The sequence below is a fragment of the Euleptes europaea genome, chromosome 2, assembly GCF_029931775.1.
Source record: "Euleptes europaea isolate rEulEur1 chromosome 2, rEulEur1.hap1, whole genome shotgun sequence".
Classification (NCBI taxonomy): Eukaryota; Metazoa; Chordata; class Lepidosauria; order Squamata; family Sphaerodactylidae; genus Euleptes; species Euleptes europaea.
The window spans coordinates 81,827,861-81,847,162 of record NC_079313.1 but is presented as its reverse complement, the minus strand read 5'-3'; the positions used below and the strand labels follow the sequence as shown (position 1 = coordinate 81,847,162).

At 43.1% G+C, this 19,302-nt stretch overlaps 1 protein-coding gene across 1 annotated transcript in view; it reads left to right on the top strand.

Annotated features, from left to right (window-relative positions):
- The window catches only part of LOC130494075 (copine-5), a 178,718-nt gene that overhangs the window by 113,543 nt on the left and 45,873 nt on the right, over positions 1-19,302 (top strand). The window contains exons 10-12 of the mRNA XM_056867722.1: positions 870-974; positions 14,279-14,320; positions 15,274-15,349. Coding sequence (XP_056723700.1) covers positions 870-974; positions 14,279-14,320; positions 15,274-15,349 — 223 coding nt within the window. The remainder of the gene's footprint in view (positions 1-869; positions 975-14,278; positions 14,321-15,273; positions 15,350-19,302) is intronic.

The window sequence follows — 19,302 nt, the reverse complement described above, 5'->3', positions numbered from 1 at the left end:
TAGGGGAGAAAGGTGGGATATAAATAAGTAAAATAAGCAGAAATATTTCTTAGTTCTTTGTCAACAAAAAATGGACAAATACTAAGAAAGGTGTCTGTTGCTTCAAAGCAGTACATCACCACATTTTAAGGGGGGAAAGTAATAATTTCTGGCGGTGGTGCACACATCTCCCTGGTGGCTGTTGCTTCTAAGAAGTGCGCACGAATACGGCTCTTACCCCTGCACTGTCTATCCCCTCCTTCCAGTACATAGGATTAGAAACAGGATGTCCTCTAACACAGTGGGTCTCAACCTTTTTTGCTTCATTCCCCCCTTTCACCATTGTTCAGAATATTATTCCCCCCTTCCCAAGATAGTCTAACTAAAAAAAAAAAAAAAACCTACAATTTTACAGATTGCACATAATCTACAGGACATCACACTTTGCTGAATAGTGGTCCAAATCCCCCCCCCCGGAACCCTAAAATTCCCCCCGGGAAGGAATTTCCCCCTTGTTGAGAGCCCCTGCTCTAACACCTCCCCATCACTCACCCTCAACCAGGACATTGTGCTACTAGTGCAGAATCTCGCTTACGAAAAGCGCACTTTAATGTTCATTTTATGTTTTGCTAACAGTAGGTAAAGGTCTGGCTTATTACTGCTGTAAGGCCTTGGAGACCAGCAGTGCCAGCCTGTACAACTATTAAAGTAATCCATTTTGGTTTTGATCCAGCCCTGCGCGAGTATTCCCTTGTTCATGGATGCTGGCAGAATCTAAGTGTTTTAATGGGAGTTTTAATGAGGCTGTTGTTCTGTGTTCTTCAAGTGTCTCACCTAGAGCAGTCTCTGGGATTAATTCATAACATAATTGCCCTTTTGTATCCTGCCAGGTTTACTATCTGCCACAAAACCGAAGTGGTGAAGAACACTCTGAACCCCGTCTGGCAGTCCTTCTCCATTCCCGTGCGGGCCCTCTGCAACGGAGACTACGACAGGTACAAGCGTCACAGACCTTGGTTCAACTTAACAGCTGTGGGTGCCTGTTCATGAGAGGGAGGAACGAGGAGGTGTTAGAGGAAATCAGTGTTAGGTGCCAACGAAATGTCCTTTGTGCCCAAAATATAGGAAGTACTCTCCCACAGACCTCACCACTCCCCCCTTCCTCTGAGAAATTCTGCCTGTCACTCTTCCAAGTCTCCAGGGGTTGTTATTGTTTCTTGTGCGGAATGTGAGGGCATTTGGGTTGTTAATATTATGGGGTGGTATCATGGTTTTGTGAAAATGCTCCCTCAACACCTATTACCTGAATAGCAGATGCTAGAGACAAATACTGAAGGCTATGGTTTTCTTTCCTTGCTGGTCGTTTTTCCAGAGTTGCCTTGCTGGTCGCAGTTGGAAACAGGATGCTGTACTAAATGTACCCTTGGTCTGATTTTACAGGGCTCTTATGTTCAAGATAAGAAGAGTACACATCAACTGATTATAGTGCCATGCACCATATAAACTGTCCCATCCTGAAATACTGCAGTGCAAAATATTCTTTCTTCCTTAACCCAGCTGGAGACTTGAAAGAATTGGTCTCTGTTTGAAATCCTGGAGCTCAGATTTGTTCTAAATTAGATGGTTCTTGTTCTGTGTCAGCATTACTGAAGAGACGGGAGGGGGGGAGACTCCCTTGGGAGGTCTCCCTCTTCCTCACAGATGGAAGAGAAATGTGCTTAAGGGGTGATTGATGGGAGGAAATGAACCACAAGGCCTGGTAAAGGCCTGTATGGAGAAGCCCTGGAGATGGATTATCTGCTGTGTTTTTAAGTGCTGCTACTACGCCTATGCCTAAATCTGCAGAAAAGGTCAGTAGCAATTCGCGAAAGATAGTCTTGCCAGTGGGGAATTGACAGTTGTGTTAATCAGGGTAGTAAGAGTGCCTGGTATGCAGGGAAGTCAATTACAGAAAGAATAATTGGGTCCATTACCCAGCGCAATATACTCTTCACTCAGCTTGAGATTGTCGTAAAACACAGTAGCTTTGGCATGCACCTTCCTGTGTGTTTACACTTTTGCACAAGAGCTATACATAGGGTTGCCAAGTCCCTCTTTGCCATTGGTGGGAGGTTTTTGGGGCAGAGTCTGGGGAGGGCAGGGTTTGGGGAGGGCAGGGCCTTCAGTGCCACAGAGTCCAATTGCCAAGCAGCCATTTTCTCCAGGGGAACTGATCTCTATTGGCTGAGAGCAGTTGTAAAAGCGGGAGACCTCCAGCTAGTACCTGGAGGTTGGCAACCCTAGCTATAATTTAATTGTAGCTTTTATTAGTATTTGCCATTGATTAGAAGGTCAGTGCTGTGTTGTGTGTTTACATTGCCTAGTAATTACTGATAAGATTGTACCTGTAAACAGTGCAAAACTCAGAATAAAAGCAAAAGAGGAAACCCAGTTATGATTAAGACACTGTCCTGAACTCAGCAACTCATTATAGTTCTTGATTTAGGGGTCAGTGTAACTTGGAACTATGTTTAATTTTAATCATCATCATCATCATCATCTCTCATTTATAGCATGCTTTGTCATTCTCCAGAAATGAGCTGACAGCACATTCAACTTTATTTCATGCTTCACCTTCTTCTGTTCTTCAATAGAATTTCCTATAACTACTTTCCGCAGCCGGGTCTTCAAGGGAGATTTTAAAGCAAATTTGTTAAACAGTATTCCTCTATAAATTAGCAAAGGAATGGAAAACTGTGTCTGAGGGTTGATTCCCATTGGACATCTTTTGCTAAGTCTAAAGTAGTAGAAAAGGGCAAGAGTCGAGTAGCACCTTAAAGACTAACAAAAATATTTTCTGGTAGGGTATGAGCTTTCGTGAGCCACAGCTCACTTCTTCAGATACACTTCTGAAATGTAATGATTCTGAACTAAAAAAAAAATGAGCCTGTTGTGTGTTTCTATTAAAATTGATATGAAAGTTATTGTCTGGGTAGGCAACAGTTTAGCTTAGCTTCAGCAGTTGCACTGTAGCAAAACTTAGCACGGCACCAAGAATCTTGCCCTTGTGTGTATGTGGACCTATTGTGATTAAGTCAGAGTTCCCTCTACACTTCATGCATGGTCCAAGTCCACTGGCATTTGCCATGGTGAACAAACAAAGTATGAAGGGTGTATCACCAAATACTTAGGAATAGATGCTAGATAGGTGCCAAAGAGCCACTGTCTACTTCATGTCAGGAGATGCACATGTCCATTTCACGTCTTGCATGTTTATGGTACCAAAGCACTGGGCCTGGGCTCAGTGAAAAGTGTGAAGCAACTTTCAAAACTCTTACTGTAACTATTGTGTTGGAATAATGATTGAATTTGGCACATGTGGTACATGGCTGACCACCACTTCTTAAAGAAGACACGCCATAAGGCAGCATGTGTCAAAAGAGGCTGTTTTATCCTAAGACTTTCTTCAAAAGATATAGCTGAAAAAACTCCAGAGGGGACAGTATTCTGCAAATGCCATTGTTACCACCCATTTCAGTGTGGCTTGATTTATGCTCCCACCATCCAAGAATTTTTGTTTTATAGAAAGGAAGGGATGGTAAGGAGAGTTCATGAGCCAAAGTTGCTCAGATCCACATCTAGCACTGTAGCCCAGTGATTCCCACAGCATTAGATTTTTGGATTGTACTCATACTATGATGCCTCTATATAAACCCTTACCTGTGATTATGACTGTACCTAATCAACATGATCAGTATAGCTAATTCTCATCAGGGCAAGATCTCTGGATACTTAAATCCAGAGACCGGAATAATGAACAGACAAGTCAGATCATTCCACAAACCTGAAAAGTGCCCCAGGTTTGCAGAAAAATCTGGAATATGTATATACACACGTGTGTGTATGTAAAGTGCCTTCAAGTCGCAGCCAACTTGGGGGGTGGGTTAAAATCTCAAAATATAGAAGCAGTACCTTTAGCTTTAAAAAACAAATGCCCTCAGTGACCATTGCTAGGCAACCACAACAGTATTGCCAGCCTTCAAGCCCTGGTTTCTGTCAGTATAATGGAAAGGGGAGGGGGGCTGCTTTGAGGGAGGACTCATCCAGGCCTGGCTGCTTGCTACTGTTCAACAGTAGCCACCCCACAAAAGCCATGTGGTGTAGTGGTCAGAGCTTCAGTCTAGGATCTGGTAGACCCAGGTTCAAAACCTTTTACTGTGTAAGCTCACTCAGTGACCTTGGATCAGTCATGCACTCTCTATCATGCACCCTATCTCACAGGGTTGTTGTGAGGATATAAAATGGAGGTGAGGAGAATGATGTAAGTGGCAGGGAATAAATAATAAATATGGCTGAAGATGAGGGGGCAAGTAAATGATTGATCAGTTGATGGGTGGGAAGGAACTAGGGAAAGGTGAGGATATGGGGGTTGCCAGGAGGAGAGAAAGAGGAAATTGTGTGGGGAAGATGATACAGCAGAAAATGAGGTCCCCCCTCCCACAAGTTCTTGCAGGTTTCCCACTGAGAAGCTGGGCCATAGTTTTCTCAGGTAGAGGCCACCAGGGGGAGGGAAAGCTGGAGACTGGGGAGCAGATAAAGTTAGGTTAGCTGGAGGGTGGGAAGGAAAGAAGGAAGCAGGAAAAGTGGAGAAGCTGTGGGGACTTTCAGGAAAGGGAAAGAGAAAATAATGGGGAAGGGGGAAATTAGATGCCTCCCACAAACCCTTGTGGGCCCCTTGCTTGCTCAATAACTAATTACTGCAGTCCAGTGCAGTAGCAAACATCCATTCAGGGTGTTCTGTTCTGACACACCTTAATCTTGTATAAAGTAACGATTGGAGTAAGACCTGGTATGCATTCCAGTAAGATTTTTGGGTGCTAGCCACATATTTAATGAGCTACTTACATTAATATAACTACATTTTTATTTGGTTTTGGGTCCTTATTGGGTTCATAAAGTTCTCAAATACCCTTTTAAAAAGTACATTAGTTTCTTTTCAAGGTTTCCTGTTTGCTTTCCTAGGATGATCATTATGTGATCCATTTGTATTTGATGACCAGGAAATTGCTAATTTTCTTTCATTCCAGATTTTACTTTTAGTTTTTAATTGCTGAATATTTGAGTACTTCCAGCTATACCCAAGGGATAATATAATCTTTGGACTCATAGTAGAGAGTTGTATCTCCCAGTTTTATGATGTTACAGTTAAGGGCACACAGTACTGAGTTCTGGCTACAGTTTATATTGTTTGAGTATATTGTGCAATCAATATGTGTGGCATAAGAAGAAAGGTCCCTGTGTCCCAAGCAATTTACACACTATAATTCACCTCAGGGAAGACAACAAAGAAAGGGAATGGAGATGTAGGCTAGGAAGTGGGAATTATGGGAATATGTTAAAACCTTCATGGAAAAGGTAGGTTTTGGTAAGGAATTTCAGAGGAAGGGAGGCAACATTATTCCAGGGGGGAGGCAGTTCCAGGCAAAAGGGGCAATATAGGTGAAAGGGCCAGTTAAAATTAAGAAGTTTTCAGTTCCTTTTATTCCAGCTCCAGTGAAACACCCGTCTTCTGCTAATATAATTTGCTTTCTTAGAGCCCGTTAGAAGGTAGATCTGATTGCCATTGGGATGATTCCCATGGATGTTGGTGCGTCATTCCGTCAGATAGAGTTGTTCATTTCTGTTTCTTAGGAATAATCTCACAAAAATGCTGTGCCAGAAGTTTGTATCCAGATGTGGGAAAGCCAGTTTCAGCCAAAAGAACCGAAAGAAAGGTCTGCTAATCCAAATAGCCCTTACATGGTTTCAGTGGGGATGGTATTTCCTAGGGCCTTCATATAGTTTGTTTGTTGATTGCTGATTACAATGACTAAAACTACAGATTATATGGGAACTCCATTGGTTAAGTCAGTATATCTGTTTGTTTAGTATATTTCTAGATCACCTTTCCACCAAGACTTCTTCTAGACGGTTCACAACAGGTTAAAACAAGCAATTCCGTTTATAAAATAAATATGAAGTTAACAAATCTTCTAAAAACACAGGGGAATACATAATTTAACAAGCACCATCAAGATTTCGATCCAACTCGATAGCCTTCCAAAAAAGAAATGTCTTGAGTTTAGTCTGGAAAGCGTGCAGGGATTGCAGCAACCTTACCTCATTGTAAATTCCACAAATGAGGAAGGGGGCAGCAGAAAACACCTCCCATGGTACTAGCCAGTTTAAGTTCAGTTCCTTTTAGTTCCTGCAGGCAGGCATCATGCATGGACCTTAGAGCCCAGGCAGGGTCTAAGATCAATGAGTTTTCATTGTTTTGCTGACAAGCTGATCCAAGAAGTCAGAAAGAATGCATGTCGCACACAAATTTGTGGCAACCCTGCCCTTAAGGTTCTGAGGACAAATGGCAGTACTAGGATAGGGCATGCCATAAATTTTGCAGGATATTTTGTGAAGGCGCTAGTTCTGATGCTGTTTGATATCTTTGTTGTGTAGAATACATAAAGCTCTCTTTATTGCCGCTAAGACCTATCATCCCTCAGATACAAATCCCTCTAGATGCTCTTGTTTATGTCACCAGGAGCAATTCAGGAGTTGTCATGGCTGGCTAATGTATGTCAATGGCTATATTCATGGGGTCAGAGCTTAGCTGAAAGAAGCTGTTCCTGTGAAGCGTCTCTCCCTAATCAGCCTTGCAGCTAAACAAAACAAGAAGTTGGAGATCTGTCATCAGATGTTCCATTTTTTATAAATTTCTATTAGGATCAGCTGTGGGAGAATCTGAATTGGAGCACTGGGGGATGCAGAAAGTTAACCCTGCCCCCTGTGCCATTTCCCAGCATAAATGGACCCACACACACCCCAAAAAAGTCTATTTGCCCTGATAGGGACAACATTTATGCTTCTATATCAGGGCAAATAGCAGCTTGAGGGCAATTTACATCAGGAAAAAGGCATGAGGAAAAGGGTTATCATCCCACACCACACACTAGCATCGTAGGTCTGAGGTAGTTTGGGTGCTCCCACAGCTACCAATAATAGAAATGTAGGAGGAAGAAGGTATGAAATGTGGCTGTGGATCTCCGACATCTCAGAGAAGATATTAACAAATAGATCTGCCAGTCATTTGGAATGCTATAGTGTTCCCTGAGGATACATATTTAAATCTGGGGCATAAATCAGAGTAGCACATAGACGAGTTGACATATATTAATTTTAATGGCACTGCTTTTGCAGAGCCTCCGTTTGGAATTAGAGAAGAGAGATAACAAAAATGCTTTCAAGGTCAGGGTTATTCTGGCCCAGTGATTCCAAGCGAAAACTGAAGAACTTTCTACTTCATCATCTATTTTCTGGGTTTCAAAAGGAAGAGGTGGTTCTGTTCCAGCCAAAATGACTCTGGCTCTGGTTGAGGACAGGTGGATGCTCTTTGGGCCAGGGACCATCAGCAAGTTGTTCCCATTTGAACATAACGTTCTCTGTGGGGTGTATTGGGAGGGATGGTCCAGCAGGTACGATGGTCCCAGACCATTTAGGGTTTTTAAAGATCAGCACCAGAACTTTGAACCTGACCTGGTACTCAATCCAGAGCAGGTGCTGCTGGTGGAGCACTGGTTGAATATGTGCTCTCCATGGGGTCCCCGTAAGGACCCGTGCTGCTGCATTCAGGACCAGTTGAAGTTTCCGGATCAGCCTCAAGGATAGCCCTGCATAGAGTGAGTTATGTTAGTCTAGCCTGGAGGTGATTGTTGCATGGGTCACTGTGGCTAGGTCAGGGTGAGATAGGAAGGACACCAAGATCAACTTCTCCATGAGCTCTGTGTACACTGCATGTCCCAGCACTGTAGTGAATGGTTTCCCCATTCCCACTACCACAGTTAGCACCTTGAGAGCCAGTTGGATTCAGTCCAAATTTGCTGCCTCTGAGTTGCTCCTCACAATTGCTGTTTGAGGCAGGCCCTTCAGTCCATCTTGTGGTCAGCACGACCGTGTTAACAACATGTTTTGGTTTGACTTCCCCTAAGTTTTCCATTCTTGCCATTCATAACAATTTGTCGACTTATGACTGCAGCGCTTGATTGGCTTTTTACTGGCCTGCATGAGATCTGGCACTGTGTGCTTATCTTTCTGTTATTGTTGAAAGCACAGGTGCATTTTGGGGTTTTATTCTGAATCAACTATATTTAGAGTTGGTCTATTATTTGGAGAATGTGGAAACCATTTACAGCTGTTGGTGAGGGAATAAATGGAAAGGGGGGGAAGTGTGCTGTGTTCAGCGCAAGTAAAAAAAAATCCTAAATATCGTGACAAGAAACTCAAATACGGAGAGAGCACTGTGGCCAGAATAAATTATGCAAATGAATCTGCAGATTTATCTCAGAATCTGGAAAGGTTTGGGGAGGGGATTGGATTGCTAGCTGCAGCAGAACTTCGGGGCTATTGAAGGGAGACCCCAGCACATTCCAGGGGAAGCAGACAGAAGTAGAAGGGGGATAGGAAAATGTGGGCCTGATGCTTTGGTTGAGGACAGAAAAGCAGTGCTGCTGAGAGGGAGCAGGATCAGGTACCACTAATATCAGATTGGGTTCTGTGAACACTGATGTGCAGTTTCATTGCACCTTGTTCCTACTGGAAAGAGCCTAAGCCATTTAGCGACATGGTGACCACTAGAAAGTGTCTCTGTGGGGCTATGGTTCCCTGCAAGTGTAGCAACCTTTGAATCAACTTTCCACAGCCATTAGTAAGATTTTGTATGTGTGTATTATTTAATTCATTTATACCCTGCCTTTTTTAAGGAATGGAAGGACTGTGGACCCAAATACTACTGGGCAGGGCAAGTATTCAGTGGCATCCTCTTCCTGAACAAGAAAAGTGGAAAGGATGTGGGGGAGAAGTTGTGCATGTGTGTTGGTGGTGAGGAATCCTCCAAAGAGTTCCTGCAAGGGAAAGGAAGAGGAAAACAAGGAGTAGGATTAGAGTAAAGCTTAGAGTAAAGACTCCTGTGCATTTTAATGGCTACTGTTATAATACTGTGGTATTTAATAGTAAGCTATCTTGAGCAGCAGCCCTGGTTAGTATTTGGATGGGAGACCACCAAGGAAGTCCAGGGTTGCCGTGCAGAGGAAGGCACTGACAAACCACCTCTGTTAGTCTCTTGCCATGAAATCCCCAAAAGGGGTTGCCATAAGTCGGCTACGACTTGACGGCACTTTACACACACATCTTGAGCAGCACTCTGAAGAGGTGGCATAGAAATATTCTTAATAGATAGCATTTGTTTGGGACAGATGCACTTGCCCTGTAAGGTCCTTTTCCTTGGCCACTAATGACTTAACTTCTTTGCCTCAGTTCCTTTCCCCAAGTCTGCCTGGGCTGACCGGCTCCCTACAGCAATGTCCCTATTCTCACACGTGAACTGGTGGGGACGTCATTCTTCCCTCCCTCTCTCCCTCGGTCCACTTTTTATGTGTTGCTCCTCTCTGGTTTCTCCACTCCAGTATGTTTTTGGGGTTTCCTGGTTATTTGTAATCCTGTGCACACGCTTACTTTGGAATGAGCCTATTGAACACAGTGGGACTTACTTCTGAGTAAATATGTTTATCTACAGAGATTGTGGGGTGCTTCATATTCAAAGTAATCTATGTACTGTATCTATTCGGTATGTATTCCGCCCTTCCTCCAAGGTTCTCTATTCTGTTCTCACAAGAATCCTAGAAATTAGTTTAGGAATGCTTATACCTGTCATTGCTGCCAACCAATTTGGCTTGGCTTTTTCCAGGCACATTTTTATGGCTCAGTCTTCCCCTGGTGAAGCAATTCACATTACTGTCTAAAGGCGAAGGTATAAGGGCATTAAGCATAGAGTCTAAAGTTACCTAACTGCACTGCTGCTTATCACACAAGCCTCCAATCCATGTGGGAAACCCAAATAATTGATTCAGAGATGTGTGAATGTAAAGCAAAATGTATTTAGCGCACTTCTGCTCAGCAACACATTGTACTTTAATACAATAATTAATGAAATAATGATGTGCATATGGAGCAATGTGATATACAATAGGTGGTTTGCATGATATTTACTTTAGTCTGGAAATTGTATCAGAAATGTCTTGTGCTATGTCTTGAACATGTAGAAAAGATAGTGGGGAGACAATCTCTTTCACTTACTGCAAGCATATGGTATTCTTTTATGGCATCCAACCTATGCTCATTTAGGGCTACTTCACGTGTAACAATTTTTCAGCGTGAATACCATTTCACTGAAGAAAATAAAAGCATGCATGCCTCCTATACGCTGCCATGTGTAAGCTCAAATCAGTGGTAGATCTGAACAAGCCTCATCTTGATTTGCAGGCCCCTTTCAGATTACCATTCTAAACTGGTTGTGATCCGTTGTTGGCCCGTTTCTGAGTAAAGTGATACAGAGACGGGCGTTTCATACAGCTCATTTCAATCTGTCTTTGAGTTGTTTCTGAAGCGCTCTGAAGCACTCTAGCCATTTCAAACAGAGGTGCACTCCCCCACACACACACATCTTTTTCTACCACACGTTCTTTTTTGCCTTAAAAAAATGTTCTGAGATTTGCACTGTAGCACCATAGCAATCCAATGCATCCAAATACTGGTGATATAGCACTAAACTCAGAACGTAAAAAAAAAAAAAGCCATAAAAAAGTGCCGTGGAATACAGTGGCGGCGGGGGGAGTGGTCTTTTTGGAAGTGCTCCAGACATTTTAAACAGCACACTGCAGCAATTAAGAAGTGCAAGGAAAAACAAAATGGGAGAAAGCCGTTTTCATAAAAACCGGCTGAACCCTGAGATGCCAACGGGACACAAGCAGATTTGTCTGAAAAGAGTAAAAAAAAAACCTTAGCAGCTGGGAGCCAAAATGGTTATGTCTGAAATGACACAAAAAAATCCATTAACAACCGGATGCTCAAACGGATTATAAGGGCCATTTGAAAGGGGCCGTAATCTTCTAAGTCTTTTAGCCACCTGTTCTATATTCATTCTTCTGACAGTGGGACTTAAGATTTAAAGTTTCTACATGGTATTACCTAATAGACCTTTAACAAGATGACACATGAGAGAATATCAGCCTTCTCATTCCTTGTGAATGAACTGATGCGTTTTTAATCTGTTGACTAGACTATTGCAGTACTTTCCTTGAGGGATGTTCAGTGGTTAGTGTTAATGGTTTTCCATCGCACTTTTGGATTTTTTGTCCTTTTAGCATTTTAAACACGATATGTCACAAAGATGAGTACAAGCATAAGTGGACCCCTCCCCCTTTAACAATTTGCTAAAGCAAAGGGGGGTTTTGCGGGGAAGGGGTGCAACTGTGTTTTGCAGTCTAATTATCCTGGTATTCTGAAGTATATGGGTGCATGATCCCCCAAGTATTTCTGTGGAAATCTCATCTATATTGTGAATCCGAAGCAGGAGCCAATTTCAGACAAATAAGCCACTCCAAAAGTAGTTCTGCATCTGAGCACAATTGCATAGAAACATGGCTTAAAGAACCCCCTTTTCCAACAAAGCCCCTTTCCGTACTAGGTGGTAGAAAAGAGCAAGAGTCCAGTAACACCTTAAAAGACTAACAAATTTCTGGCAGGTATGAGCTTACCCTAGATACTAGGTGGTGACATTTTCAGCATTCTGTCTCTGGAACACATTATTTCCCGCCATCTTTTAACTTGTTCATCTGCTTCTGAACAAGCCCAAACAAATGATTAAAATGGCTTTCCCCTCCCTCCCCCATTATTCTTGCGATGCCCTGCACTGGAGCTTTAATTAGTTTGTTTTGACTGCTGCGTGGGTCTTTCCCCCCATTTTTAGGCAGTATATTTTTAGCTTTAGTTGCCATGGTAACGTCTGACACTGGGACCAAGCTAGTCACAGTCAGATCGAGACAACCGCAATCTTCCACTCATTCTATTTCCTGATTGAAAAGGTGCTTTAAAAATTAACCTTTTCCTTGTCCAGTGGTTTAAATGGCAGCTGGGGAACCTGATAGCTACAAACACTGACTATAATAAAGATCAGGGGTCTGGCCAGGAGTGAGAAACTGAAGATACCTATAACTGGGTCTGGAATTCCTTCAGCTTTGCTATCCTGTTCACTGTAGTGTTCAAGTCTCCACTGTCAATAGCCTCCAAGGTTTACGAATGATTCTCTCCAATTCATAACACAGACTTACACTGTGTTCCAACCCCAGCCCAGTTTCAGTCTTCATGGGGAGCAGATTTGTGAGATATATTCAAACCTGCATGTTCCAAAGCAGCATGTTAGAGATACTTCAGTACTTCTCCCTGTGAAGGCTTGAATTCACAATTGCCTGAAATTGTCTGGCTGCCTTTCCAGATGATATAAATGTTGATTATCTGTCCAAGCACTCCCCCTATCCCCCCTAGCAAATCAAAGCGGTGTATTCCCCGGCTGAGGTCCCTTCCCTCCTAAACCCCACCCTCCCCAGCCTCCAAGTATTTCCCTTTTTATGAATTTCCATTTCCTAGTTTCCCCCTCTCTATCTTGCTGTGGACCTACAAGATCAGTACAGATTTTGTCTTTGAAGAAAGACTCCTTTTACTCAGGCTCCTTTTGGCAGAAGTAGGAATGTCATTGGCTTTAAGCACATTCTTTGGAACACGTCCGTTGCTTGTGGGGAGAAATCATTAGTTCTGGGCAAAAATCTTAAACTCGGCCCAGCTGTTTAAATGATCCTGAAGGGCTAGTGATCTTTCCATGCCAACATCCAGTCTGAGCTGAGCCGTTCATAAGCTGTGCTGATTGACAGGCTCCCCTTTGCCACACGGGAATACACCTGCTGCTTGGCTTCTTGATATGAGTGCAACCGTCATCCTCAGATCATGTTGGCTGCTGCAGTCGCCTTGCCAATTCTGAGCGTGGCTTAGCTTCTTGCTATGAATATAATGGAGCACTAGTCTTCTGATAGCTTTTTTTGAGCTCTGTTCCTGCTTCATACATGATGCATCTATCAGTTTGCTGATTTTCTTGAGCCTGTTGAATACTTTGTTAAATGTGTAGCTGCTTGGAATTATTTCATTGTAATGAGTGTTTTTAATTGTTCTGGGGCTATATACCTATTGGGCTGCCTGTCCCTTTTATGGCTTTCAGGAATAGTAATCCCAACTGTAAGCTTTATATTTTTTAAAAAATGGGGTCAGTCTTCTTTCGCTAGCTTTGCTACATATTTTATAACCAGTTCATTTTCTGTGACTAACTGGCCAGAGCAATAATTTGGCTGGCAGACTGGCTGGTTTGCCAAGGCACTGGGGGAAAAAATTAGAAAGCAATTCCAAAGGTCACCGAGGATGTGGCACAGTCTTTGCAAATGAGCTCCAACTGGAACTCAAAGCTTGAACTGACTTTTTTTGCTCACTCCATGGCCCTTGAGAATTCAAATGTCACCCATCAACATACAGGGAGCCACAGGGAAATTAATCAGTGTCACTCCTCTAACAGGAGTTTTAAAAGCCCAGCTAGCCAGGGGCTTTTTTGACAACAGTCTGACACAATTAGGAGGCAAGGGGGAGGGACGTGGTCATGGCCACTTCCATAGTCTTCCTAGGAACACCGCGTTCACCTGGCATCATTGTTAGCTATAATTGCCTTTAGCTGTCCAGGTTAACTGATACGCAACTGAAGTTCACGGACTTTGACATTGTGGCCTTCCCAGTTAATGATGGTTCAAACTGTATAAGGCTTCCCAGTGGTTAATTAAGAGAGTTTGTCTAGAAGTATTCAAAGCATATTCAAAGGAGGGGCTGGGGCTCAGTAGTAGAGCATCTGCTTGGCATACAGAAGGTCCCAGGTTTAATCCCCAGCATCTCCAGTTAAAGGGACTAGGCAAGTAGGTGATGTGAAAGATCTCTGCCTGAGACCCTGGAGAGCTGCTGCCGGTCTGAGTAGACAATAATGACTTTGATGGACCAAAGGTATGATTCAGTATAAGGCAGCTTCATGTGTTCACAGCTCCAGGACCAAAACAAAAGGAGTTGCACCAATTCTCTCCCCCCCCAAAAAAAAATTAAGCAGGAAATGTCAATGAGGAGCAATAGATGTTTAATTTATAATTCCTAACACGTTTTGTAAATCTAAGGAATCTATACAAACATATATAAAATCCCACCTTGGCTTCTTGTTTGTCTGGGTTTTTCTTTAGAGGCTGAATTTTATCTCTTATATACAGCTTGACATTTTCTTGCCAGTGGTTGCCACAGAGAGAAAGGAAGTGAAACCGTAACAATAGAAAAAGCAACTTGTTTTGAGAATGACCTTTACTGTCATATTTTTCAGAGCTATAAAAGTGGAAGTGTATGACTGGGACCGGGATGGCAGGTAAGTGACATTCAAACTCTTATTTAAAAAAAAAAAACTAAAAAAAATTCTGGCTGGGAACAGTAAGACTAACACATAAGGAATTGTGCAGGAGTTTTGTAGGCCTATTGTATGCTTTAATGTCCTTTGAAGACATTGAAAGCCTGTAAAAAAGATGGCTCCTGTAGAACCACAGATCATAAAGAGGCACTCAGCCAATGTAGCTGCCTATATTGCTCTAAACATCCCCTCCTAGTAATGCACAAGATTCAGACTGAGAAAGGGAAAGGAGTCTTGGAAGAGTGGATGAGTTTGTCATTTATTTGGTGGACCTGTTTATATTATTCAGTTAGAAAAGGTACCCATCCAGAAGAGAAAACAAAGGAGAACCTCTTTTCTGGGCCAAGACATAGTCTGAAGGCACCTAATGCAGCAACCTTGTGGAAGATGAACAGGCCTGGCTCTGGTGGGAGACATCATAGGAATCTCATGTATAATATATAAAAGACTTAAGGAGCTGGGTTTGTTTAGTCTGGAGAAGAGAAGGTTAAGGGGTGACATGATAGCCATGTTTAAATATTTGAAGGGATGTCATGTTGATGAGGAAGCTAGCTTGTTCTCTGTTGCTCCAGAGACTTGGACACGGAGTAATGGATTTAAACTAAGAGAAAAGCGATTCCACCTAAACATTAGGAAGAACTTTCTGACAGTGAGGGCTGTTCGACGGTGGAATGTGTTGCCTCTGAGGGTGGTAGAGTCCCCATCTTTGGAGGTCTTTAAGCAGAGGCTGGATGGCCATCTGTCGGGAGTGCCTTGATTGTGGGATCCTGCATGGCAGGGGGTTGGACTGGATGTCCCTTGTGGTCTCTTCCAACCTTGTGAACTTGTGAACATTTTGCCAGAAGGAAGGAAAGACAGAATTGTAAACATTAAGAAATTCTATATTTCTCACAGAATTTTGTTTCCACCAACAGCCATGATTTTATTGGGGAATTTACAACCAGCTATCGAGAATTGGCGCGAGGACAGAGCCAGTTCAATGTCTATGAGGTGAGTGACTTCCCTCAATACCAAGATGAAAGATACAATTAGCTGAGAGATCCTTTGAGAATAACTTTGGGCCTTCCATCTTTTAGGGAAAAAGAACACCCATCTGTGGCACAATTCAATGTGGATGTTCTGCTACATAAGACTCATTGAAATGAGTTATTACACCCAAGGGTCTTGGGGGCAGTAAGGTTGCCATCTCCGGATTGAGATGTAGAAGAAGAAGAAAAAGAAGAGTTAGTTTTTATATCCTGATTTTCTCTACCTTTAAGGAGTCTCAAACTGGCTTACAATTGCCGTCTCTTCTTCTCCCCACAACAGACACCTTGTGAGGTAGGTGGGGCTGAGAGAGTTCTGAGAGAACTTTGACTGGCCCAAGGCTTCATGTGTAGGAGTGGGGAATCAAACCTGGTTCTCCAGATTAAAGTCCACCACTCTTAACCACTACACCTGAAGATTTTGGGGGTGGAGCCTGATGAGGGTGGGGTTTGGGGAGGGGAGGAACTTCGGTGCGGTATAATGCCATAGAGTCCATCTTCCAAAGTAGCCATTTTCTCCAGGTGAACTTATCTTTGCCACATGGTGAACAGTTGTAATCCCAGGAGGTCCCCAGCTACCACATGGAGGTTGGCAACACTGCGGGGAGTACACACCGGTGACCTTTATACACTTTCCAACACTGTTATGGGATTGTCAGTCAAAAGCAAAAAGGTGGAAAAAACAGTTTAGAAACGCTATACAAAACACAATTCTGACCACCCATTGAAGCCCATTTAAAAACACATAGTGGAATCTGCTTCTTTTAAAGCTAGATGTAGCTACTGAGGGCTAGTTAAAGTGGAACCCAGCCATGGGTGTATGTGCAGTGTGCCCAAGAGAGATGAGAGAGGGAGGGGGAAGAAAAGGGTGTGGTGGGTAAATGAGACAAAGGGGTTGGACTTAAGAGGAAAATGAATAGAGGCCTGCAATCGGATATTGTTGACCCCACAAAATTCCTGATATCAGTATCAGACTGGATTGGCTGTTGTCTGAAAGCACAAAAGCGCCCCCCCCCCGGTATTCCCTTCCAATATTTTCACTCCCAATAATATCAGAGTTGGGAATTGCATTGGAGAGACAGTTGAAAATAATGGCCCTTTAAAGTCTGAAGGGCCAATGCACCTCAGCCAAGCTGAGGTACACTGAGAATAGTGGGTGGTAGACCTGGCCTCTGGATTTGGAGGCCAAGTCTACTGCCTATTGAAAATAATGGCCCTTTAACATTTAAACAATGTTTTAAGGCACCAAAGTGCAGTGAACCAGCTGCCTCCCATTGGAGAGCAGGAGCAGTAAGGCAGGAGACAAAGTGCTTCCCAGCCGGGTGGCCAGACAGCCGGGGGCAAGGTCTACCACCCATTGAAAATAATGGCCCTTTAAAGTTTGAATGGTGTTTAAAGGGGATGATGTGTCAGGAACAACTGGGGGAAGGGGGGCTTCCCCTCTCTCTCCCCCTCCCTCCCTGCTCCTGGGGGGACACTGCAAAAATTTTCATTTTAATTTCCCTTTGTAGGTTTAGAAAGGGTATGATTTATTGTTTTCATTTCATTTGGGAGTATTGTTCTGAAATTTATTAAAAGGATTTTTTTCTTGACATGACTTTCTGGAATGATAACAATATTCCCAGTATTTAATGAAAATGATAATCATACCCTTCCCAACTTTCTGATGAAATTAAAATGAAATTTCTTGAAGCGCCCACCCCTAGAGATGAAAGGAAGAGAGGCAAGAAGGCACAGAATGAGGTTTTGAGGCTTAGTGAGGCTAGGAAGAGAGGGAGGGGAAGAGAAGCGGCAGGAAGCACAGGGCCAAAAGGAGAAAGGGAGGGGGAGTAGATTGCTGGCCAAGGGGGGGTTTTGAAGCTGGGTCCAAGCAAGTGGAGGAGAATGGAAGAGAGAGAGAACTGGTGACAGGAACATGGGGGCTGAGAGGGAGGGAGAAGGACAGATCTGGGAAAGAGAGGGGGAAATATCCATATATTGCCTGATCTGAAATAGTGTAGTTGGGAGATGCTGGGGGGAGTCCTGAAGTGCCAGTAATGGAGGGTAGAACTGAAGGGAAGTGACTTTCTTTTCATGTGGAATATAAATGATTTCAGGATAATGCTGTACTTTAACCCCTTCTGCTATATCTTTAGAGGCCAAGGCACTTAGCCATGGTTTTATATTATCATCATGAACCATCCTTGACTCTTATAATGCATTGGCATATCTCGAAATAACACCTGTAACCAGCTACCCAAAGCAACTCAAATTTCTTCTCTCATCCTACTGTGATATATTATCAGTTTTTTTTTAAAGGATGGATTGTGGTAGGTTCATCTGTTCTAGTAATAATCTTGGGAAAGGAGAGAGGTACTGTTCAGGATGGAGCTCAGAGGACAAAGAAAACGATTAAGCTGTACTGAATAACTAGAGTCCAGGTTAACAGGAATCAACACAACTGTTTTCCATCCGTTAATAACACAGCCTATTTATGGTTATTTTTTGAGATAATATCCGAAGAAGTAAGCAATTTAGGGAGAAGCTGTAGTTAGGCTAATGTCTGCTGTATTTTGCTCTCTATTGGGAAGGTAGAAACATGGCCAGTTTTGCACATTTGATTTCACTCTCATTTTTCAACTATTGGTGCTTTTAACTCAGCAGGAAAGGTGTGGGCAGAACTGAGTTAGTGCAACAGAAAAGCATTTGGATTTAAGGGCAAGAGTTATTATTGCCTCTCTTAGGGATTGAGAGGATCATCTCCTAAAGGGAAGTAGTGGGATCTCTTCTCATATAAATGCCTAATAAACCGAGGAATTGTTGCATTAATACAGTCTTACAGTGAGCTAAATAAAATGAGCCAGTGAACTGTGGTAGGAGAGATTTTTGTACTTCTCTATACTGTCAATTTTTTTGCTCATGTCACATAATTAATAATTAAACAACAAACTTGCATTTCAGTATGATACAGAAAAGGTGCCTCAAAAGATTCTATAAAGAGACTCAGTTGCTGCACTGTTGTGCTGCACATCAAAATTTCAACCAATATACAACTACTAGTCATAAAAGTTTTGTAGTAATAGTCACCGATCATGACAACAGTAATATAATGTTGACTACAAAAACAATTACTCCACCCTAAAGCTGCCATTTTTCTCCAGGGAAACTGATCTGTGTAGTATGGAGATCATGTGGAATTCTGGAAGAACTTCAGGTCCCATCTGGAGGCTGGCAACCCTAGCAGTAGCTCTAAAAAGAACATGTCTCTTAATTGTGGGTAGGTTGTCAACTTCTAGATGGTTGCTGGAGATATCCTGCTATTACAACTGATCTCCAGGCGACAGAGATCAGTTCACCTGAAGAAAATGGCTGCTTTAGAAGGTGGATTCTATGGCGTGACACCCCATTGAAGTCCCTCCCCAAAACCCTCCCTCCTCAGGCTCCATACCCAAAATCACCAGGTATTTCCCAATCAGGAGTTGGCAGCCCTAATTGTTGGGCAGCTGAAGACTGCTTTCCCACATACTCCCACTTCAGCAGCAGGAGCAAACAGGGTGGTAGCAGGCAGGAATGACATCCACATGCCCAGTCTGTTCCTGCACTAGCACTGTTATCGTCGCCCTGCTGACCTGCCACCTATCCGCTTTGTGTCTGTACAGAAGCGTTGATTGGGTGACAATTGTGCCAAGGTCCCTTGCAGCCTGGTAACATCTTGCTCCCCTCCCTTTCCCCTTATCAGCTGAACCATGGGGGAAAGCTACAGTGTCATGTAACTAGGAAAATAAGAAAACCTCTTTAAAGGGCTAAAGGGGAAGGGAATGCAGAGCTTAACACTGCCATTTTGAAGGCAGGGTTTAGCTCCACCCCCTCCCCATATTGGCTGCAGGCAGAGCATGCACATGGACACTCTGCCCACAGACACTCCTTTAAACCAGATTA